Source organism: Hyperoodon ampullatus (genome assembly GCF_949752795.1).
Source record: "Hyperoodon ampullatus genome assembly, chromosome: 2".
In the NCBI taxonomy this organism is placed as follows: domain Eukaryota; kingdom Metazoa; phylum Chordata; class Mammalia; order Artiodactyla; family Ziphiidae; genus Hyperoodon; species Hyperoodon ampullatus.
The window spans coordinates 76,643,426-76,669,632 of record NC_136915.1 but is presented as its reverse complement, the minus strand read 5'-3'; the positions used below and the strand labels follow the sequence as shown (position 1 = coordinate 76,669,632).

The 26,207-nt window shown below is 35.1% G+C and overlaps 1 protein-coding gene across 1 annotated transcript in view; it reads left to right on the top strand.

The window, feature by feature from the left end:
* Nucleotides 1-26,207, top strand: part of COL24A1 (collagen type XXIV alpha 1 chain) — a gene marked incomplete at both ends in the record, with an annotated part of 398,140 nt that overhangs the window by 187,921 nt on the left and 184,012 nt on the right. The window contains one exon of the mRNA XM_079698762.1: nt 245-289. Coding sequence (XP_079554888.1) covers nt 245-289 — 45 coding nt within the window. The remainder of the gene's footprint in view (nt 1-244; nt 290-26,207) is intronic.

Sequence of the window (26,207 nt, the reverse complement as noted above, 5' to 3'; positions counted from 1 at the left end):
GATTAAAAGTCATAAATAGAAGAATGTAATTTAAGAAAACAAGTTAATAGTATTTGAATGAAAATACAGGAAAGACTACATTCCATACAAATACTGTAACAAGAGTTTTGAATAACTGAAAATTTCTTTGTGATTTTCTAGGTTATAACTAGATAATTACATTTAAATGAAAACAGGAGCAATATTGAGAGTAATCTTGTTTGAGAAATAATCATTTTTGCAACTTTATATTCTTTATTAACAGGGAGAAGTAGGAGATCAAGGAAACATTGGGAAGATTGGTGAAACAGTAAGCTTATTTTATGCTCTTATTTTCCACTTTTAAATCATCTGTGAGCATTTTTAGGAATCATGTTAGCATGATCTATGCTTATAAAATTCAGAATACAAAATACTTATCCACTACAAATTTAAATTCATTGGTGATGTGACAAAACCTACTCTACAAAAGAGAAATGAGGGAAAACACAGATACTGATAGTTTTATCCAATATAAATTACATTTGTGACCTCAGGAACATTCTTGTATCTAATATTTGGTCTTTCCATTTAGTTCTGATCATTTCAAACTAAATTTGACCATAACATTTTTCATGATTAAAAAGCTACAAATCATCAAACCATAAAATATTATAATAGGTGGAAGATATTTTTTTTTTTTGTATTTGAAAGATTGGAGTAAACCATGAGGTAATTCATTAGGAAACATAATTTCTTTCCTCAAAAATTTGGCTTGTTTAAATTTACATTATTGAGGAAGTAGGAGGCTTCATGTTGTATTTGAATCAGGTATGTTAGGGGTAATTTTCTTTTTTTCTATGGGACAAGTCAGCTACAATATTCTCTAACAAATGAACCTACATAACATATAAAGTGGTGAATTAAATTAATGAAAGACAAGTGACTTTATCTACAGAGTGTGCTGGGTTGTCACAAAGAAAGTGATACTGTTTAATAACAATATTTATTTAATAGGTTAAATGAGCAAATATAATTTTCTATAACCTATCTTACAACTTAAATAAAAATAAATTCTCTTAAAAATTGTTTTGTGAGCTTAAATAATTAAATATATTTTCTAGCCTGGTAGTAAAACAGCAATACATTTCTGATACTTTTAATTTTTGTCACTAATTCTTAATAAAAATAGGGAGATGATCCATTTAGTCTTAAAAGATCATTGCCATACCATTTAATCCTGAGTCACTAGAAGGTGAATATTTTTTTCCTTTCTTTTAACCAAAAGGGAAATTTCAATGGAGTATTTATATCAATTCAGTTATTCAAGGCTTCTCATCAAATATGAATGTAATCTGTATTTCTCTGTCATTCAAATTTTTTAAAATTTAATTTAAAGAAATGAAATTCTGCCATTTCTGAGTGACAAATTGCTTAAAAATATATATAAACTAAAATTTATAGCCAAACTTAAAGTAACAATGAAGAACATTTTTCTTAAAATAGCACATATCAAACTTCTAAGTTTTATTTGCTTAATAATGTTGGACTGGTTCCACATAGTATAGAAACCCATCACCAGTGCTGTCCAAAGAGGAAATGGACTATTTTGGCAGGTAACAGATTTCTGTTATTGGAGGGAAATTAACAATTATGGATCATTCTCTATGTGCCAGGCATAATGCTATGTGATATTCTACATTGTGGAATTTCATTTAATTCTCAAACAATTTTAAAAGACACATTTTGTTGTTCCAGTCTTTGAAATGAGGAAACTGAAACACAGTAAGTAACCTGTTCAGAGTTACATAGCTGATCAACAGCTGAACTAAGATTTAAACCCATAGCTCCAAACTCAGAATCCAGATCTCAAAATCCAAAGCATTATACCATGCTGGGGGTTTTTTTTCCAGCTTTATTGAGGTATAATTGACAAATAAAATTTAAGATATTTAAAATTTAAGATAAAATGTATGTGATGATTTGATATGCATATATATATATATAGATAGATAGATAGATAGATAGATAGATAGATACATTGTGAAAGGATCCCCCCACTTCCATCAAGTTAATTAGTATAGCTGGGGATATTTTAATATTAGCTGAAAGCCACTTGGCCTAGATTTTATAGAGAGGTTTTAGGCATCAGATAAGTTATGAAACAAAAGGACCTTTCCAACTTTGAGGTTCCATCTTCCTCATTAAGGATGGGAGATAAAGGCTTTTTAAAAACTTTAGTGGTTATATTGAATTAATTAAGATATATAAAACGCCTGAAGAATATTTTTGACTCTTGATAATTCCCAACTTCTATTTTATCGTATTAATTTCAAAATCTTAGAAATATAGTTCATCTAATCCAGAGTTCTGTTAAAACTCTCAAGAGATATGGGAAAATATGATTGCACTTCATGATGTCAGTCTTGTAATTTGGGGATATCTAAGGTTAGTTGTAATTGCATAGCTAGTTTTTATTTTTCCCAAACTTTTTGTATGGTCATTTAATTCCCTTTTAATAACCTCCTCAAGTTTTGTTTCTTTCTAGATTCATACAAATTAGAACCCAATTTGTGATAGAGAGTGCCAAACAAAGTGGTCCCATCTCATGTCTATATACCTCTTGCATTTACTTACTATAGGCAAAGAATTAATTTCTATAAATGTGCCCTAAATAAGTCTCTAATTTCAAAGAAATTATCCTCTACGTTCTAGCATTCTTTTATGAATAAACCTGGAATTATCCCACCTTAATTGCCAGTCCTCTCTGTCTTTAATTCTCTAGGCTGAAAGTATTTGAAGAGCTGTAAAAGGGAAGAGAATATACTTTTTCAGTATTGGTCAAGAGACCAGAATTAAAATCAGTATATAGGCCTTATAAGGGAACAGACATTATAAGGGATAGACATTATAAGGTAACAGCTTTTTTTGTAGGCAAAAATATTTTAATAGAATTCCTAACACTCAAACTCTTCCACAGAGTGATTCAACACCTCATCCTTAGATTTGGATGACTTTCTGCAATCATTTGTTCAGCAGATATTTATATTTATATTCAGGCACATTCATTGAACATTTGATCCCTGCCTTCATGAAATTTTTAGTCTATCAGAGGTTTGACAAACATTAAATAAATAATCACATAAAAGATATAATTATAAACTGTAATACATTCTCTAGATGAAAATTTTAATAGACTGTGACAAAGTTGCCAAATTTAGATCAGGAGATGAGAGAAGACTGTTTTGAAATGCTGTATGAGCTGTGACTGTAAAGAATGGTATGAGTTAGCTTGGGAAGTGTGTGGGGGGAAACTACTCCTGGAATATGCAATATAACATACTTCCCACCTGTGCCCCTTGCCTTGCTTTAGACAAGTCACTTAATTTCTCTAAATATTTGTTTTCTCAACAGTAAAAGTATGAAAAAAATAACTACCTCATAGAGTTTCTTATGAGGATTAAACATGATAATGCACTTAAAGCGCTTAGCACAGAGCTGGTCACATAGTGAAAACTTGATAAATGTTAGCTGTAATGGCCGTGGTGGTGGTTATTCTTATATGTGATGGTTCTAAATGGGAAAGCATTTAACTGTTTTGAGGAACTGAAAGAAAGCCAGTGTGGATAGACCTTGGTGAACCAAGGGAAAAGCAGTATTAGGTGGTATTAGTGAAGGAGGCAGGAGCCAAATCATTCAGGACCATGTTTATTATTTTGGACTTGGTCCTAAAGTAGATGGAGAATCATTGAAGTATTCTAAGTAAGCCAATGACATGATTTAATTGGTGTTTTAAGATCACTCTGTAGCAGTGGATTGGGAACTTAGAACACGGTTGTGAGCAGCAGAAGTAGAAGTGGGTAACCAGTTGGGATGCTATTGCAGTAGACTAAACGAGGAAGAAAAATGACGGGCCAGATGATGGCAGTGGAGATAAGTGGATGTATTTGAGATCTGTTTAAGGTGACAGTTTGGACAAAGGCTGCAATAAAAGGGAATGATTCTAATCAGTCCCCAGCATACAATAGACCTTTGATTACTATTTATGATTATCAGGAGAATTCTGGAAGTGTAAGGAATTGGTATTTATGATGTTTAAGGATAATTCCAATTCTAAGAATCTATGACTCTCTTCTAAGAATTGTAATGTTTTCTAGTCTTCCTCTCCTCTGCCAATTTGGCTTCTTTTCTCTGGCTGTCTTTCTGCAGTTGGAACAAACAGAGCTAGAATAAATATTTTAGGGGCAGTGAATCCACAGCCTTCTCCATGAGTGGGATCACTTTATGTTTTCTTTATTTTTGATGATACTCAAAACTATGCAAGCTTTTTTCAATAGAAGGAAACTGGGGTGTCTTTGGAAAATGATCAGCAGTCACTCCCAGGATCCTTTTCTAGTCTGTTATTTTAAAGATAAAATTTGGAATTTTTTTTCATTAAGTGACCTTGATTACATTAAATTCAGATGCCGTTTTTCTGCCCACTTGAAGAGCTCCTCATGATTGTCCTATACTCTGATCAGACTCTCTTTATATCTCTTAAAATATAATCCAGCTATTTGATTTCACCTCATTTACTCCTTAATTTATCCATTTAGCAGATTTCATAAGTGATCTACCATGTCCTCTCTGTTATTCTGCCTGCCCCCTGGTGTGCTAGTGTATAGTAAATGACTGATGAACAGAAAGGAAGAGGAAGAGGAAAGGCAATGCATAATCCTCAAAATCAGGTAATCCAGTTCTCATTATAAAACCTTTAGAATCAGAGAACTTCTGTTGGCTGATTCTAAGCTGGATTATAGCCAATTCATTCAAGACCAAGTAGAGGTGGAGTCAGAGGAGGAAATTAAAAGAAGTCTATTTTCTGAAGACCTATTATCTCATTTAGTCTTGAAACAACCCTTGTAAGATAAATCTTACTGCCATTCTATAAGTGAGGAAACAGATTTATTGAAGTTATGTGATATGTTCAAATTCACAGCTAGTAAGCAAATGTGAATTCTCTAATTCCAGTTCTAAGGTTCTTTTCTCTGCATCAGGAAATCATCAGTTTGTCCTGTTTTTAATTGCAACCTTGAAGTGCATCTTTGTGAATCAATGGTTAGAAAGATTTAAAAGATTTTGAAGGATCTGGAAGAAAATATTTTAGAAGTGCTCAACACAAAATCTCATTTGATACAGTGGTTAGTTTTGCTGCTTTCTCATAGCATTACTGTGAAATTATTATCAAACTTGATACAAGCTGATTTTATTTAACAAGTTCCATTCTTTCTTTCATTAAGAGGAGAATGGTGGCTTTATGTGGACATACCTAAATCATAAAAAGTGACTCATATTTTCTTGAGGAAAAGTCCCAGACTTGATGGCACCATTTAGCCAAACAGAAAGAACAAAGTAAAATTCTATCAATTGCCCCTCTGTAGGGCCTCTGTAGTGCCTTTATCTTAAAAAATGTCATCGGGCTTCCCTGGTGGCACAGTGGTTGAGAGTCCGCCTGCCGATGTGGGGGACACGGGTTCGTGCCCTGGTCTGGGAGGATCCCACATGCCGCAGAGCGGCTGGGCCCGTGAGCCATGGCCGCTGGGCCTGCGCGTCCGGAGCCTGTGCTCCTCTCCCCAACGGGAGAGGCCACAACAGTGAGAGGCCCGTGTACTGCAAAACAAAACAAAACAAAACAAAAAGTCATCTACTCCCTTCTGTTTTCAAGCTGCACATACCTGTAGCACACTGCAAAGCTGTGTATATCTCCTACCTGGCAGGGTGTGGTAATTTTTCTCAGAGAATGGAAAACTATATGAAATGTATATCCACAATGCATTCCATCACAAGAAGGATGTATACCTGAATATGATAAAAAAGAAAAGCTACAATTTATTGAAAATCTGTGATCTGCCAGATACTTTGCATATATTGTATCTTTTAATCCTTACAAAAGACACTGGGAAATATTCCTTTTTTATACAAAAGAAAACTTATGTTTCAGAGAAGTTAAACTTGTCTGAGGTCAGATAGTAAAGTAGCAGAGCTGGGATTGAAAAGGAGTTATGACTAACTTCTCCATGTCCCCATGCTTCCTCTTAACAGTGAAGTGAAGATTTCTAATTGTCTTTCTAATGACTACATATTGTCCCGTTATTACTGTATGAAGCTGAAAATTATGGGACCCCAATTACCACATGGTGGTTTGACAAATGTCTCAAAAACATGTATGTGTTAAATTGTTATGTTTTAGGATCATGTATTTGACATTTATCATCTTTGAAATGTTTTAATAGCATCACTTAGTCAATTAAATGAATTAATTTCACTATACTATTAAGTCTGTGAAAATGTAGAACATTAAAAAAAAGTATCAATCAGTGAAATCAAAAGGGAAGATACAGAAAGTGTGTGGACATATTAGTGGATATGAACAGAGAAGATATATAATGTTATAATTCCAGGTAAATTGAAGGAAAGTGAAGTAAGCAATTCTAAAAACACTACCATTCTCTAAAACCAGGTCCAAGGTGAACTATTACTTTAGAAATGAGATGCCAGTAGTTTTTAAATCTCAAACACAAGAGATTTATCCAAGAAAATGGAGTCAGCAAATTTCTAGGAACAGTTGAGGTGCTTACAAAGGTAGAAGGATTTTTGAGTCTTTTGGTCTATAAGATACACTATTTTCCTGACATTTATGACATCTCTTTATAAAAAGCAAAATAAGTTACTAAGAAAATAGCAAATACTATATTAGATGTGGTCCTATAGAACTTTTTTCTACAGCTACGAAAATTAAAGAGTATGGAAAAAATGATGACTATGGAAAATCGCTCATATCACAAATCCAAATGTGGTAAGAGGTAGACCAAGAATAAATCACATGTAAGTGGTTATTAAGAAAAAAGCAACAAAACTTTTTAAAAAATTTACGTGATTATATATAAAAGCTAAAAGGCAAAATTTATATCTATGGGGAAATGAGTGATACACATGATCCTGTGCTACAAGCTAAAAACACAGAAGTTATTGAAAGCCAAGCATATAAAGGCTTATATACTTTATTTTTTTATTATTATTTTAAAAAATGTTTATTTATTATTTATTTATTTTCTTATTAGTCATCCATTTTATACACATCACTGTATACATGTCAATTCCAATCTCCCAATTCATCACACCACCACCACCACCCCCCACCGCTTTCCCCCCTTGGTGTCCATATGTTTGTTCTCTACATCTGTCTCAATTTCTGCCCTGCAAACCAGTTCATCTGTACCATTTTTCTAGGTTCCACATATATGTGTTAATATATGATATTTGTTTTTCTCCTTCTGACATACTTCACTCTGTATGACAGTCTCTAGATCCATCCACATCTCTACAAATGACCCAATTTCATTCCTTTTTATGGCTGGATAATATTGCCTTGTATATATGTACCACATCTTCTTTATCCATTCGTCTGTCGATGGACATTTAGGTTTCTTCCATGACCTGCCTATTGTAAATAGTGCTGCAATGAACGTTGGGATGCATGTGTCTTTTTGAATTATGGTTTTCTCTGGGTATATGCCCGGTAGTGGGATTGCTGCATCATATGGTAATTCTATTTTTAGTTCTTTAAGGAACATTCATACTGTTCTCCACAGGGGCTGTATCAATTTACATTCCCACTAACAGTGCAAGAGGGTTCCCTTTTCTCCACACCCTCTCCAACATTAGTTGTTAGTAGATTTTCTGATGATGCCCATTCTAACTGGTGTGAGGTGATACCTCATTGTAGTTTTGATTTGCATTTCTCTAATAATTTCATGTGCTTTTCACATGAAGCTTTTCATGTGCTTCTTGGCCATCTGTATGTCTTCTTTGGAGAAATGTCTATTTAGGTCTTCTGCCCATTTTTGGATTGGGTTGTTTGTTTTTTTCATATTGAGCTTCATGAGCTGTTTATATATTTTGGAGATTAATCCTTTGTCCGATCATTCATTTGCAAATATTTTCTCCCATTCTGAGGGTTGTCATTTCATCTTGTTTATGGTTTCCTTTGCTGTGCAACAGCTTTTAAGTTTCATTAGGTCCCATTTGTTTATTTTTGTTTTTATTTCCATTACTCTAGGAGGTTGATCAAAAAATATCTTGCTGTGATATATGTCAAAAAGTGTTCTTCCTATGTTTTCCTCTAAGAGTTTTATAGTGTCCAGTCTTACATTTAGGTCTCTAATCCACTTTGAGTTTATTTTTGTGTTTGGTGTTAGGGAGTGTTCTAATTTCATTCTTTATATTTAGCTGTCCAGTTGTCTCAACACCACTTATTGAAGAGACTGTCTTTCCTCCATTGTACATCCTTGCCTCCTTTGTCATAGATTAGTTGACCATAGGTGTGTGGGTTTATCTCTGGGCTTTCTATCCTGTTCCATTGATCTATATTTTTGTTTTTGTGCCAGTACCATATTGTCTTGATTACTGTAGTTTTGTAGTATAGTCTGAAGTCAGGGAGTCTTGTTCCTCCAGCTCCATTTTTTTCCCTCAAGACTGCTTTGGCTATTCGGGGTCTTTTGTGTCTTCATACAAATTTTAAGATTTTTTGTTCTGCTTCTGTAAAAAATGCCATTGGTAATTTGATAGGGATTGCACTGAATCTGTAGATTGCTTTGGGCAGTATGGTCATTTTCACACTATTGATTCTTCCAATCCAAGAACATGGTATATCTCTCCATCTGTTGGTATCATTTTTAATTTCTTTCATCAGTGTCTTATAGTTTTCTGCATACAGGTTTTTTGTCTCCCTAGGTAGGTTTATTCCTAGGTATTTTATTCTTTTTGTTGAGTGGTAAATGGGAGTGTTTCCTTAAATTCTCTTTCAGATTTTTCATCATTAGTGTATAAGAATGTGACATTTCTGTGCATTAATTTTGTATCCTGCTACTTTACCAAATTCATTGATTAGCTCTAGTAGTTTTCTGGTGACATCTTTAGGATTCTCTATGTATAGTATCATGTCACCTGCAAAGAGTGACAGTTTTACTTCTTCTTTTCCAATTTGTATTTCTTTTTCTTCTCTGATTACCATGGCTAGGACTTCCAAAACTATGTTGAATAATAGTGGTGAGAGTGGACATCCTTGTCTTGTTCCTGATTTAGAGGAAATGCTTTCAGTTTTTCACCATTGAGAATGATGTTTGCTGTGGGTTTGTCATATATGGCCTTTATTATGTTGAGGTAGTTTCCCTCTATGCCCACTTTCTGGAGAGTTTTTATCATAAATGGTGTTGAATTTTGTCAAAAGCTTTTTCTACATCTATTGAGATGATCATATGGTTTTTCTTCTTCAATATGTTAATATGGTGTATCACATTGATTGATTTGAATATATTGAAGAATCCTTGCATTCCTGGGATAAATCCCACTTGATTATGGTGTATGATCCTTTTAATGTGTTGTTGGATTCTGTTTGCTAGTATTTTGTTCAGGATTTTTGCATCTATATTCATCCGTGATATTGGTCTGTAATTTTCTTTTTTTTGTAGTATCTTTGTCTAGTTTTGGTGTCAGGGTGATGGTGGCCTCATAGAATGAGTTTGTGAGTGTTCCTTCCTCTGCAATTTTTTGGAAGAGTTTGAGAAGGATGGGTGTTAGCTCTTCTCTAAATGTTTGATAGAATTCACCTGTGAAGCCATCTGGTCCTGGACTTTTGTTTGTTGGAAGATTCTTAAGCACAGTTTCAATTTCATTACTTGTGATTGGTCTGTTCATATTTTCTATTTCTTCCTGGTTCAGTCTTGGGAGGTTATACCTTTCTAAAAATTTGTTCATATCTCCCAGGTTGTCCATTTTATTGTCATAGAGTTGACTGTAGTAATCTCTTAGGATGCTTTGTATTTCTGCGGTGTCTGTTGTAACTTTTCCTTTTTCATTTCTAATTTTATTGACTTGAGTCCTCTCCCTCTTTTTCTTGATGAGTGAGGCTAATGGTTTATCAATTTTTTTATCTTTTCAAAGAACCAGCTTTTAGTTTTATTGATCTTTGCTATTGTTTTCTTTGTTTCTATTTAATTTATTTCTGCTCTGACCTTTATGATTTCTTTCCTTCTGCTAACTTTAGGTTTAGTTTGTTCTTCTTTCTCTAGTTCCTTTAGGTGTAAGTTTAGCTTGTTTATTTGAGATTTTTCTTGTTTCTTGAGGTAGCCTTGTATAGCTATAGACTTCCCTCTTAGAACTGCTTTTAAAGCATCCCATAGTTTGGATCATCGTGTTTTGATTGTCATTTGTGTCTAGGTATTTTTTTATTTCCTCTTTGATTTCTTTAGTGATCTCTTGGTTATTTAGTAACGTATTGTTTAGGCTCCATGTGTTTGTGTTTTTTCCATTTTTTTCCCTGTAATTGATTTCTTATTTCATAGGGTTGTGGTCAGAAAAGATGCTTGATATGATTTCAGTTTTCTTAAATTTACTGAGGCTTCATTTGTGACCCAAGATGTGATCTATCCTGTAGAATGTTCCATGTGCACTTGAGAAGAAAGTGTAATCTGCTCTTTTTTGATGGAATGCCCTATAAATATCAATTAAATCTATCTGGTCTATTCTGCCATTTAAAGCTTGTGTTTCCTTATTGATTTTCTGTTTGGATGACCTGTCCATTGGTGTAAGTGAGGTGTTAAAGTCCCCCACCATTATTGTATTACTGTCGATTTCCTCTTTTATAGCTGTTAGCAGTTGCCTTATGTATTGAGGTGCTCCTATGTTGGGTGCATAAATATTTATAATTGTTATATACTCTTCTTGGATTGATCCCTTGATCCTTATGTAGTGTCCTTCCTTGTCTCTTGTAACATTCTTTATTTTCAAGTCTATTTTATCTATGATTATTGCTACTCTAGCTTTCTTTTGATTTCCATTTGCATGGAATATCTTTTTTCCATCCTCTCACTTTCTGTCTGTATGTTTCCCTAGGTCTGAAGTGGGTCTCTTGTAGACAGCATATATATGGGTCTTGTTTTTGTATCCATTCAGCAAGCCTGTGTCTTTTGGTTGGAGCATTTAATCCATTCACATTTAAGGAAATTATCAATACGTATGTTCCTGTTACCATTTCCTTAATCATTTTGGGTTTGTTTTGGTAGGTCCTTTTCTTCTGTTGTGTTTCCCACTTAGAGAAGTTCCTTTAGCATTTGTTGTAGAGCTGGTTTGGTGGTGCTGAATTCTCTTAGCTTTTGCTTGTCTGTGAAGCTTTGATTTCTCCATCAAATCTGAATGAGATCCTTGCTGGGTAGATTACTCTTGGTTGTAGGTTCTTCCCTTTCACCACTTTAAGTATATCATGACACTCCATTTTGGCTTGTAGAGTTTCTGCTGAGAAATCAGTTGTTAACCTTGTGGGAGTTCCCTTGTATGTTATTTGTTGTTTTTTCCATTGCTGCTTTCAGTAGTTTTTCTTTGTGTTTAATTTTTGCCAATTTGATTACTATGTGTCTCGGCATGTTTCTCCTTGGGTTTACCCTGTGTGGGACTCTCTGCGCTTCCTGGACTTGAGTGGCTATTTCCTTTCCCATGTTAGGGAAGTTTTCGACTATAATCTCTTCAAATATTTTCTCATTTTCTTCATTTCTTTTCATTCTTTTTTCTTTATTCAGTTCCACAGCAGTGAATTCCACCATTCTGTCTTCCGGGTCACTTATCCCTTCTTTTGCCTCAGTTATTCTGCTATTGATTCCTTCTAGTGTATTTTTCATTTCAGTTATTGTATTGTTCACCTTTGTTTGTTTGTTCTTTAATTCTTCTAGACCTTGTTAAACATTTCTTTCATCTTCTCGATCTTTGCCTCCGTTCTTTTTCCGAGGTCCTGGATCATCTTCACTATCACTATTCTGAATTCTTTTTCTGGAAGATTGCCTATATCCATTTCATTTAATTGGTTTTCTGGGGTTTTATCTTGTTCCTTCATCTGGTACATAGCCCTCTGCCTTTTCACCTTGTCTATCTTTCTGTGAATGTGGTTTTTGTACCACAGCCTGCAGGATTGTAGTTCTTCTTGCTTCTGCTGTCTACCCTCTCTATACTTTATTTTATATTAAGTATATTTTTCTTTATTCTTATTAAATATGCATCAAGTTACTATTAAAAAGTAAAATATTCTAGGAAAAGGAATAAGATCCAACATACATGGAGTAATATAGGGAACAAGGTATTCATCATACATGTCATATTAAAGAGTATTAAACAAAAGTACTCTTCTTTGTCTAATAAAGTCTCTCAGCTTGCCCAAATTAGAATAAACTACTTCAAAGGAGCCAAACAGAAGAGAAATTTAAATGGAACTTTGTGCCTCCAAAGTCAAAATAACATCACTCATTTTAAGATGTAAACATTCAGTGTGTATACTGCCTAGGGCACTAAGCCTGTTAGCCTTCTGACTATGAAAATATAAACTTGATCACTTTACCTATTTTAGAATTGATTTAAAAATAAGCATTTTTTAGTTCCCTTTGGTTTTAAAGGATTTGTTCCTAAGGATTATTTTTTAAAATCCTTAAAATATAATTCTGTATTTGAACCTGGGACATGAAGATTCAGAATCCTAATAGGTTCAAAGATTATTATCCTATGATTTGAAGTAAATTAGTTTTCTACACATATGTGTATCTCACATGTTCTTCATCATGCACTGTGTTCTGGAAAGATATTGTGATTTCTTACAGCCAACAAAAATGAAAGACACTAGTAAACTTCTTTCATTTATTCTATCGTTAGAAGATACTTATTGAAAACTTACTGTGTGCTAGATATACAGCTAAATAAGGCTTGATCCTTAAGAGATTTAACTTCTAGAAACTGAGTAAAGAATTCTACACATAATTTTGCCCAAACACTAATCATGTTAGATAAGATACTCTAAGACAAGGAAGTAAAAATTGTTTTGACTGTCATCATAAATATATATATATGTTGATAGAGAAACTATGCCTTTGTTTGGCTAAAAATGTGTTACTATTTTTTTAGGTAGGGATACTACAAAGCAGTAGTTCTTTAGAGCTAGATTTCTATATAGAAGAGCTCTAGAGGTGGTACTTTGGTTGATAAGGGGACTTCCCTTGAATCACTGTTTGCCTAGAAACTACACTATTTTCTTTTATTAGTGCACTATCCTATTTTTATTTAGATATTAAAACATCAATAAAAATTGCAAAAATATCTAGTGGTGTTTTTATGCTTAGAATTTATATGATAGATAATACCTCATTTGTTTATATCAAAGAATAGGAGGGACTGATGGAAATAATGGTAGGGACTGGAGTTAAGGTTGCCTTGGGCCACCCATTGGTGCTACCGCTCTTAGAGAAGGTGAATGCAGAATTAAAATCTGAGAGTAAGGCTAGTAAAAAATCTTGTGGCTCTGACTTAAAAAAAAAAAAAAAAAGTAAGATCTACGTAACCAATGTAACTACATTTTGAAATTTAAGGTTTACATTCATCCTAAACAAGAATCAGGAAATTTTTCTATAAAGGGCCAAATATTATATATATTTAGGCTTTAGGGCCATACAGTCTCTGTCACAATATTTCAACTCTGCTATTGGAGTGCAAAAGCAGTCATAGACAGTAAGTAAATGAATGAGTCTGGCTATGTTCCCACTAAAACTTTATTTACAAAAACAGACAGTGGACAGGATTTGGCCGACAGGCTTTAGTTTGCCCTTTCCTTTTCTAGACAGTCATACTTTGCTTGGAATACATCAGTTTTATTAAATCAATCTGCCATATGCAGTTCTGCTTTATTATTAGTCATTTATTATTAACAGAAAAAAAAATCACTAAGCACAAATGTGATTTTTTTCAAACCAGAAAACAGATTCAAACTAGCAGACAGATTGTGTTGTGATCAGGCACTGATTTTGTATATTAAGAGTGATCATAGTGAATTAATTTGCATTTATATATACCACATGTATATCCAGAGTAACCTACTGGAATTTATTGTTCGTTTTCCTTAACAGATACTTACAAATCTCACCAGGAAATATTTTCCAAGAACAATGAAATGTGCTCTTTATGTGCATATGTTCACTAGAACCATTTTTCTGAACGTTGTACATGTTTTTTGAAGTTCTTTTTTAAGGGTCAAAGGATTTCCATATATTAAGTTTTAGTGAGTTTTTCTTTCATTACTTTGGAAAAAGTTCTAAGGGAATGTCATTAGACCTGTATTCCCCTGTATACAGGGGGATATAGGTATTCCCCTGTATACCTATTCCTGTATTAGGTTGAGATATTTTGCATTTGCACTCTCTCTTCTGTTTTTGAAACGTCTCTTTTTTCATCAATTCAACAAAGCAGCCTGATGGAGAGCATCACAGCATTTTTACTCATAAATATGTATGGAACATTTAATGCTCTTTTTTTTGACTATAGAAAAAATAATTAAATGAAATCTGGATTTTCTTTTAACGATAAATACAACCAGCTTTGTGTTTTATAGAAAACTTTATGTAAGAATGTAGCCTTTTCATTTCTTCAGTTCCAGGTAGAAAGATAGTAGCTGCTGAGATACAGAGATTATATGCTCAGTTTAGGTTATTTATTTATTTAATTATTTTTTCTGATTATTGGGTTGTGGAAAAACTATGTGACAAAATCTATGTTTTTCTGGTATGTTGATAATACCATTAGAAATAAAATCATTTTATAGTCACTAAAATCAGAAAAGACCTAGATAATACAAACTTCTCCAAAAATGCTAGGGGGATGGGACATAGTAGATTATAAGGGGGGGAAATCAGTCTATAAAGGCCTTAAGAATATGGGTTGTAAGAATTTCTCACCCTGACTTTTAAGACCTCCCACTATGTATACCTCACCTATCTTTATAGTTGTTATTTCTCACATTTCCCAACTTACTAGGCCAAACCAGGTCATTCAACATACCTTCAGTGTAACCCACTTATTTATGCCATTGTTTCTATCACCTCTAAAGACCTTCACTTTCCCACTCCTATTGTCTGCCTAACATCAACTTTCAAGACGCATTTTAAATCATCTGCTCAACCTTGAGATCTTTCCTGATCTCCTTGCCAAATTTGATTCAGTCTCTTCCTCCATTAAGCCTTTATCTACATTATTGTGGTCCTTAACTTATTTTGCTTTGTACCACAGTTACTTTTTTTATTTGAACTATCTCTACAGAAAACTGTCTCCCACAGCAATGAACATATGCCTTAAATATTATACATTTTCAGTAAGTATAAATTTATATGATGAACTGAGATAAATTAAGAAGTAAAAGGTGATTTTTCTAATTTATTTGCCATCTGTATCCTAAGAGGACTTTAGTATACTTAAGCTTAGTCTGAAAATATGACGTATTCTTGTGAGACAGTCAGAATATGGAAGAACATTTCTTTGGGAACAACAGCATAAGAACAAAACATATGGAGGCATGAAAGATCTGGAATGTTTGCAGAACTGTATCTTAAACAGCTCAGAATGGCTGGAGGGAGGTAAGACACAATATGTCACAGCTCACATGGCTCTTGTTACTTACCTATAATGTCCTTTCTATCTTTTCTGGATTACAAATACCTACTCTTCTTCCACAAGTCAGCCCAAGTGTCACTTCCTTTAAACCTTGATTGCTTTATCCTCTACGACTTATACATGCTTCTGTCATCATTTATTGACCTTAATTATTTACATGTCTTTCTCATGCTAGACTGAGTTCTTTAAGGACCAGGGTTTGTTAAGCAAAACCTAAATCATGAAGTGTAACTTCTGTTTAGGAAAACTAATAATGAATGAAGGTAAATCCAAAAGCTTCCTCTGATCTGTAGTCTTCCCTAAAGTTGAAAATTGCATCTCAAACTTACTGGGTTCAAATCTGTATTCATCACCTCTCCTCCAAAAGCCATTCTAACCCCTCCTCTAATCATTTTTTCTTTTTCTTTTTGAGGTCTTCCACTTCTTTCTATTATCAAAGATCATTCAGAATGCCCAGTGATAAAATTTTTCATTATATCAGTTTATTTTTTCAGCTTTATTAAGGTGTAATTGACAAATAAAATTGTAAGATATTTAAAGTATAAAATATGATGATTTGGTATACCTATACATTGTGAAAGGATTCTTTCCATCCAATTAATTAACACATCCATCTCCTCACATATTTACCTTTTTTGTTTGTGTATGAGAAAATTCCAATTATACAATACACTGTTATCAACTATAGCCACTATGATATACATTAGGACCACATTCGAAGTATATGTTGTATACCTTATTTATTCTACAACCTTAATCCACTGACTTTTTGAGGCTCTCACTATTCCACAGACATTGATTGTATACCAATTATTTGTCAAATATTCTGTTAGATACTACAGATATAAAGTAAAAATAATCATTCTTGCTTTTGATGTGTTAGTGGGGGAATGTGTAAAAAAACAGTTAAAATACAGTAATTGTATTTCTATAAGAAAAGATCACTGAATTCTGTATGTAAGATCGAGGAGAAGGCTTTGGAGGGGAATCCACAGTTGATCAGGACCTTGATAAATGTTGAGAGTTTTCCTAGAAATAGAGTAGGGTCTTAGGCAGCACTCCGGATAGGAGGCCAGACCTGCACAAAGGCTAAAAATCATGAAAGAACCCAGCATATACTGAATTGCTATTAGTGTATTTATTTATTTATTAAAATTTATTTTATCTGTTTATTTTTGGCTGCATTGGGCCTTCGTTGCTGTGTGTGGGCTTTCTCTAGTCACGGCGAGTGGGGGCTACTCTTCCTTGCAGTGCGTGGGCTTCTCACTGCTGTGGCTTCTCTTGTTGCAGAGCACGGGCTCTAGAGCGCAGGCTCAGTAGTTGTGGCGCATGGGCTTAGTTGCTCCGTAGCATGTGGGATCTTGACAGACCAAGGCTTGAACCCATGTCCCCTGCATTGGCAGGTGGATTCTTTTTTTTTTTTTTTTTTTTTTTTTTTTTTTTTTTTTTTTTTTTTTTTTTTTTTTGTGGTATGCGGGCCTCTCACTGTTGTGGCCTCTCCCGTTGCGGAGCACAGGCTCCGGATGCGCAGGCTCAGCAGCCATGGCTCACGGGCCCAGCCGCTCCGCGGCATATGGGATCCTCCCAGACCGGGGCACGAACCCGTATCCCCTGCATCGGCAGGCGGACTCTCAACCACTGCGCCACCAGGGAGGCCCGGCAGGTGGATTCTTAACAACTGCACCACCAGGGAAGCCCGCTATTAGTTTAGTACTACTGGATTATACAGTGCAAAGCAAAGAGAAGGAAGAAAGAGTCTGAACAGGTAGACAATGATCAAATAATGAAGAGTTTTATGTATATGTATATGTCATCCACATTTTATCCTGTGGGTAGGACATGCTGACTTTATAGTAATATTGTAAAATAATCATATTAGCCAATTAGAAATACCATGCTGGGTGCAAGGTGGAGTATAAATCATAGATAAAATGTTACAATGAAGAAGTAATTGTAGTAGTATTAGGGAGAGATGATAGCTAGTACTTACACTAGTGCAGTGGCAAAGGGGAAAGTTATGAAAGATATTTAGGAGATAGAGTAAAAGCTCAATAAACTCAGGGGCTATATCTTATGTACAGTGCCTGCTCTATAATACGTATTATTAAATAAATATTTGTTCAAAGGTTAGTGATTGAGATAGTTCTTAGTTCCCTTTTAAATGCCCTACCCTTCCATCTCTGTACATCCAAATCTTATCTCTCCTTTAAAGACCCAACTCAAACACTACCTGTAGGGAATTTTTCCTAAATAATTCAGTTGAAACTAAGCTATACCTCCTGTTACATTTTATGAAATATAGTCTTTTGTCATATTTAACACTTTAGTCTTTGTGTGTTAGATATTAATATATGTCCCTTGGCTCTCTGTTTTTATTATATATGTCTTGAGGGAATAATTCACATTTATATTCCTATTTATATCCCTCATACTATCTAACACAAGAAGCTTTCACTTGCTGGGTGTTCTGTAAACATCTGTTGAATGAAATCATGAAGATCATATCTAGCTATAACTATGGAAACAGGATACCCTAGATCAGTATAATAAAGTGGTAAAAGTGAGTAAGGACTCTGAAACCAGACAGCTTTTTCAGTCTAGTAAAAGATACTGATATTAAATAAAAATCCAAATAGAAGTGAAGATGCTAAAAAGATAAAAAATTGTCAAAGTTGTGTCACGAAAGAATGTTAAGCAAAAGTTTCAAAAAACCCCATAAAGATGAAATAATTGACAATTCTTTGTATTTTTAATGCTGTATGGCTCATTAAACAAGATATCTTTTGAGTCCTTAGTGTTGCTGTGTAGTGTGGAATACAGAAAGACATGATTACATCCCTCTCCTTAAGGATCATAGAGTCTCAAAAAGTAACATATTTATAATAGGAGATAATAGTGAATGGTTTATACCATACCAAAAAATGTATGATAATTTATTTACTAAAGAGGAGCAGAGCTTAGGTGTTTAAAATAGTCAAGTCTTCCTGAAAAAAGTGAAGAACAGATTGATTATCCTCATCAGGGTACATGTGTCACACTTCATGGAGTAATTGATATATTTTTTAATCTTCATGAATTATTTATTTTATAGCTAAAATTTGTACCTTTTGACTCCCTTCACCTATGTCACTCATTCCCCCACCCACCATCACTGGCAACCACCAATCTATTCTCTGTATCTATGAGCTTGTTTTATTGTTGTTGTTTGTCTTCTATTTTTTAAATTCTACCTGTAGTTGAAATCATAAAGTGTTTGTCTTTCCCTGTCTCATTTATTTCACTTAGCATAATGCCTTCAGGATCCATCCATGTTGTCACAAATGGCAAGATTTTATTCTTCTTTATGGCTGAATAGTATTCTATTTTATGTAGATATCGATATGTTTCCCTCTGTCCCTCTCTCTATATATATCTAGCTAGCTAGCTAGCTAGCTCTCTATATAGATAGATATCACATAAATATGATATCTATATATCTTGTGATATCTTGTGATATATAAATATCACATTTGTGTGATATCTATATATCACATTTTCTTCATCTGTTTATCCATCAACAGACATTTAGGTTGTTTCTGTATCTTGGCTATTGTAAACAATGTGTCAATGAACGTGAGAGTGTCATATATCTTTTCAAATTAGTATCTTTGTTTTCTTCAGATAAATACCTAGAAGTGAAATTGCTGAATCATATGGTAGTTCTGTTTTCAGTGTTTTGAGGAACCACCATACTGTTTTCCACAGTGGCTGTACCAATTTACATTCCCACCAACAGTGCACAGGGTTTCCTTTCCTCCACATCCTTACCAGCACTTCCTATTGTTGTCTTTTCAGTAACAGCCATTCTGACAGGTGTGGGGTGATAGCTCATTGTGGTTTGATTTGTATTTCCTTGATGATTAGTGATGTTGGGCATCTTTTCATGTGCCTGTTGGCCACCTGTATGTCTTCTTTGGAAAATTCTCTTCAGATCCTCTGCTTGTTTTTGAATCGGATTGTTTGAGGTTTTTCTTGCTATTGAGTTGTGAGTTTTTTGCATATTTTGGATATTAACCCCTTATCAGATATATGATTTGAAAATATTTTCTCCCATTTAGTAGGTTGGTTTTCATTTTGTTGATAGTTACCCTTGCTGTGCAGAAGCTTTTTAGTTTGATATAGTCCTGCTTGTTTATTTTTCCTTTTGTTGCCTTGCTTTTGGAGTCAGATCCAAAAATCATAGTCAAGACAGATGTCGAGTGATATTTTAGCAGCACAAAAAGTGATTGAGCAGAAAAAAATAAACTACTTCAAAAACATCAATTTACAAATAAATACAATTGTGGAAACACAGTGCTGACATAGATTTTCCTTCTCCATGTAACCTATACTGATTCCCACTTCTTTCACTCTGTTGGGCACTAGATTGTAAACAGGGGGTTCCATGTTAGTTTCCTAATTATCTAGCACATATGCCTGGAATATGGCAGAAATTCAGTAAATAAGTTTTGGAAGAAATGTTTGCCAACCTGCTGGCAGCTGGAGTCAGTTCAGTTCCACATGTGTATCCTGAGACTACTGTGTGCTCATCTAGTTATGGTAGGCAAATCTAAAACACTTCAGTGTCACATAAGAGTAGGGACAAAGATGACAAGCAGTTGATCCAATCACCAAGGCAATTCCTTACCCATGAGAAAATAGGAGCTAATATTTACTGAATCATCTGTTGATACCATGTGCTAACTATTTTACATTTAATATCTCACTTAGTACTAAGGTTTGGGAACCCAGGATTATCCCTTTTGTCCTGTGGAAAGAGCATGAAGTACACACTGGATTTCTTTCTTTCTGTAGTCACTATTTTACCATATTGGCTAGTCCATACGCATATATTACAGAGAAAAATAGGAATTTCAACTAAATAGTAATTCCCTTTCAGTTTGAAAAGTAAACAAACTACCATACAAAAATGTGGTTCTTTTATTTAAATAATTGTTACATATGAAGGCAAATGAATGAGTGTGATATCTTAGATCAGGGGTTTTGAAGTAATATAGACTTGAATCCTAATAGTGGATTTCTTCTTTCTCATTTGTAAAACTTAGGTGAAATATCTTTTTATGTTTATTGTCAGGGTTGGAAAAATAACTGTCTAAGATGAAGTATGCTCACAGGAGGTGTTTAATAAATGGCAATTGTTGTATTAGTTGTTATTGCTATTGCATAAAGAGAGGATAACAAGGAAGTTGTATTTCATGTTTGTTGTTGTTCACGTTTCTCATGGAAATAATATTAACATAAGTACTCAAGGACATTATTTTGAAAGGTCCCCAAGTCCACTCCCAGGTTTGATGATTCATTAGAAGTACTCACAGAATTCAGCATAGAGTTGTACTCATGACTAAGATTTAGTACAGTGAAAGGGTACAAAGAAAAGTCAGCAGTGTGAAAAGGTGCATGGAGTTAAGTCTGTAAGAAACCAGTGCAGCTTCCCAGAATCTTCTCTCAGTGGGATTACGCAGGACTCAGTACTCCCAGCAGTGAGTTGTGACATATGTGTATTGTCTACTAGAAAAGCTCATTAGAGACTCAGTGCCCATGGTTTTCATTAGAGGCTGGTCACATAGGTATCTCTGCTTAACACATACACCAAAATTCCAAACTCCCAGAAGGAAAGCAGGTGCTCAGCATAAACCATACTGTTTGACCAAACAGGTTAGGCACTCTGACAAGAGGCATTCTTATCAGTGCTAGAAATGGTGGGAACCCCCCACAATCCAAGTCCCCAGACACCAGTGAAGAGCCATTGTTAGGAGAGTAATCCTTGCAAGAGGTCATTGTGAGGACAACAGTCTCACACCTGCTATGTTAACTCTTTTGTGCACAGACATGCAGATGCATTGCTCACAAGAGGCAGTATTTGAACATGTTATAATATCTTCTAAGTAACCAATGATTTACCAAACAAATAAGTCATGAAAAACTATATTAATATCCCTCTAGAGAACATTTCAGAGACTTAAAGATGTAGGTAGTCACTCAAACTGCCTATAGGAAGTCTGAAAGTGGGTCTATTCCTTTCATTCTTAAAATTCACAACCACCCAAATTTGGAACTGCCCTCTACCCTCCCTCTTTCCAAAATCTAGCTTAGAATATATCTGATGGCCATAATTAGACCAACCTATGTGGCATCTGTGGCAGTGGTTGGCAGATCAGTTGGTGATGGTCTCGAGGTTCCCATCATTAAAGGTGCTCTGGAATGAAAGCGTCATGGTACTCTCTCTAAGGAGAATCTACTTGTATTTGTACAGGGCTAGCACATTTCCACATGCCCCAAGTTAAGTAACAGGGAAGATTCTATTACCAGCATCATGGTATGCAGGGCCACTTTGCTAACATCTTTAGAGAAAGTCACAAGTATGAGGAACCCTAGAACTCAAATGGAATTTTTATGAAATTACTGCATCTTCTCAAACGGGCAAGGAGGGCATCATTAAGCTTCAGTATTTTCAGCACAATGTTATTATGATTATCCTCAGCACAGTAAATGTTCAGGGACCTGTTCTCTACCCAGAGGGAGGGAGTTTTCTATCTGTAAAGTACTAGTGAGATTATTACCTTAACCAGTGTATTCTACAATGTAGCAAAACCAAAACCCAGGATCTAAAAATCAATAGGAGAGAATTAGTGAGCAACATCATACACAGTCTGGAAGGCACAGAATAAAACCAAGAATAGGCCAATGGCTTAGGAAGGTCAAACTATATAGGATTGATACTTAGAACGAGCAAGAATGAATGATACAAGAGGAGATCACAATGCAAGAAAGAAATGAGAAACATGACCCAGTATGATTTCATTCTAGCAAGTGATATCTTCACCTTTCAGAAAAACCTTCCAGGTTTTTCTGCAGCATATCTGAATGATGCTCTCCTAAACCTGAACCCTAAAAATGTCATATGTGTCAATCAAATGGTCTTGCAGACAACCATAGTCCAACCAGTTGGCAGAGAAATTCAAAGTACCTGTCATTGCCTAAAGTGAGAAGAAAGATAGTCTCTGAGGACACCCTTCTTTTTCTCTGGTCTCCACTTTTCCTTCCTTATTTTCTTTGTAACTTAAACCAGAGAGGTAAAGATCATCACGTTTCTATGTGTAATTAAACTATAGGAACTTCCTCAATTTCCATATTTTAATTAAGAAATCAGTACCCAATTTCTACTATGCATTCAGTCTACAGATATTTACTGAGCATTTGTTGTGTGCAGAGTAAGGTGCTGGGCAATGAGAGGAGCATTCAGATGAACAAAACACAGGCTCTACCCTCAAAGAGCTCACGTATATTTAGAAGATAAGCTTTTAAAAAATAAGCAATGAGGGGCTTCCCTGGTGGCACAGTGATTGAGGGTCCGCCTTCCGATGCAGGGGACACAGGTTCGTGCCCCGGCCCGGGAAGATCCCACATGCTGCGGAGCAGCTGGGCCCATGAGCCATGGCTGCTGAGCCTGCGTGTCCGGAGCCTGTGCTCCGCAATGGGAGAGGCCACAACAGTGAGAGGCCCGCGTACTGCAAAAATAAATAAATAAACAATGAGATTTTTTTAAATAAAGTAAGATGTATGAGAAGTCACAAAGTCTACCTCCTGTAGATGTTGTCAGTAAATAGTTTCTTTAGTAATACTGAGGCTCCAGAATGCTAGACACACCTTCCTCACTATGAAATAAAAGTATTCCAGTTCTTTTTTATAATATAAATTTGTTTGTTTGTTTGTTTGTTTATGGCTGTGTTGGGACTTCGTTGCTGCATGCAGGCTCTCTGTAGTTGCAGCAGGGGGGCTACTCTTCCTTGTAGTGCACGGGCCTCTTGTTATGGTGGCTTCTCTCATTGTGGAGCACAGGCTCTAGGTGTGCAGGCTTCAGTAGTTGTGACATGCGGGCTCAGTAGTTGTGGTTTGCGGTCTCTAGAGCGCAGGCTCAGTAGTTGTGGCACAGGGGCTTAGTTGGTCCGTGGCATGTGGGAGCCTCCTGGACCAGGGCTCGAACCCACGTCCCCTGCATTGGCAGGCAGATTCTTAACCACTGTGCCACCAGGGAAGTCCCCCAGTTTTTTTTAATTACATCTTTTCTCACTTGTTCAAAGATTTTCAATCCCTTAAAATACTGTAGGGATTTTCCTCTTCCTTATGTTTAAATTATAGAATTTTAGAACTGGAAAGTGTGCGAGAGATTATCTAGTTAATCCTTTGTCTTTTTAGAATTGGGAGAATGAGACCCAAACTGGTCCCATGACTTGCTTCAGAATTGAAGATCTAACCTGGAACTCAGGTCTTTATAGACTAGTACTTAGCAGTACCAGCCGGTTATTTTCCTCATTTTTAGGTATAGACATTGATGGGAAGCATCAGACAATAGATTTTCTGACTCTAATTTTATCCTCAGATAGAGTCCACAAAAAAACTCAATACCTATGTGGTCTGCATCAAAAAAATACAGAACTAATTAAATGCTTTGTATGTGAAATAAAAAGTGCTGTGATTATAAGCACATATTCTTCCCTGTGAATGACCCTGCTAGTTATTAGAGTCCTAGTAAGAGCTTGCAATTCAAGTGTTTTGCCACACAAGTGTCATAGTAGGAGAATTTCTCTTTTTTCTCATCCAACTTACATTTTTAAAAAAACTAATAATATAAGAACTTCATGGTAGCCCTGTGCTGATATTCACTTTATCACCTTTGATTTATTGCCAAGAGACTCATTAAAAAGAGTGGAACATGTGAACAGCATTGTTAGGTGATTTAGTGCAGGGAGGACAGGACCAGTTGCCTTTCTATTCTCAAGCTCCCCGTAACATAAGCATGAGTAAAAGCATCTGTTGAGTAGACATTCCAGGCATATTCTTTTAATCATTGCCAGACCTTCTCTAGGCAAAACTTCATTCTGAACTTCTATTTCATGACTACATGTATGATCCAAGGGAATACGGGTCAAATAGTTGTCAGAGAAATTTCAGAAGCTGAAATCCCTATTTGGGTACTGAGCAGACCATTCAGTCCTATCTTTTAGAAAACCTATATATCCAAATGTCAAGAGTCTGAAATGGAGGAACTGTGATACCAAAATAAACTGTTGTCCAATCAAGTACCTCTAAAATAATGAAGTGCTTGTCTATATTCTACATTTAACTGACTGTGTAAAATATTCCACATTATTCATTAATGTCTGGCATGCATTATATCCTCAAACAGTGTTTGTTGCCTAATAAATGAATGAATTTATTTTATGACACTTCTGTACTTTTTAAAGTGTGAATGAATGCAGACTTTCTATATAATTTTCTTTAGTCACCAGTGTTTATAGGTTATCTTCAATTTTCAGAAAAGTTAAATTAATAGAGCTAATTAGGCACATTCTTAGTTTCAAAGACTCAGTAGATAGCACAGGTGAGTAATCATTGTTTTTATTTACTTACACTCTTACCTCATTCTAGAAAAAATAAAAATTAAGAGAGCTATATATCATCTGTGTGCAGTTAACAGGTTTGATTTAGCATAATCTCTGTGCTACATCATTTCCTCATTTGGTATATTTGAATACCTTAGGCACAAGGTATCGGTATAAGAAAATTGTCTACATATAAGTGCACTTCATTTGAAAGAATTTTTTGTAAAGTAAGTCAAATATGCTGGAAAACAAATTATAATAAGCTATAATTTTTGCTGCCAAAGTGTGCTCAGTCTTTGGTGAGCTCCAGAAACTTCATCCTCAGCCTATCAAGAAAAGATTTATCACTGGGTACAAAGGGAAAGGGATGAATATCTCACTTCAGATGTTATCTCAAAGTCTCCCTCAGGTTCGCTTTGGAATATATCCCAAATACTTTAGACCTGGGACCCAAACCCCAAAAACATGTATGCAAGGTACAATTTCCTCCCTTTTAGTAAAATAGGATAAAACATTCTATTTATCCTAAGGATGGTAACAGTCATTACCCAAGCATTGAAAATAGGTTTATAGTATGTGCTTTAGTAGCCACACTATTAAATATGACAGTAGCACCTTGTGTTCATTAGACATAAGAAAACACTGAATACAGGTAGAAATTACACATATTTTTCCAGAATCTCAGGTTTTGGTTTAAAAAGGTAATATGCCTTTGTTTATTAATTTATACCTACTCTACCTTAGTGATTTCCAGTCTTTTCAAGAATGAGATTGTTTTTACAGACCAACAAGTAGCAGTTGTGTGTTTATGTATTTACTATATTCTCAGTACCTATATACAGACACACTGAGACTTTGCAGTAATTCCATGGCCCTCAGTGGATTGAGACCCACAGTTAGTGAAAACCTGCAAGCACGAGTTGGAAATTCCAGAAGCAGACTGCTGAGATTGCATTTTGCTACAGGCTATTTATTAGGAAGCAAACACTTGTGCAAAGAGGAAGAGGGAGCAGGATTGTGTAGAAGGAGAAGTCAAACTGATACTGAGTCTCAAGCATCCTTACAGAAAGCTGGGAATGCTTTGTAACTCATCATGCTGGGATGAATGGCTGGGCTTTTATACTCTAAATCAAGCAGTCATTGTACATAGGCCACCCTGGGAAGTGTGTGTCTTTGGTCAAGAAGGCACTCTAATGCTGAGGCAAATCATGAAGCTGACGACATCTTGGACAATACATTCTTCCTTGAAGGAGGACGGGCTATCTTAGTGTTCACTACAGTTTATTCCTTGTATCACTTGGACCCATTTCTTCATAT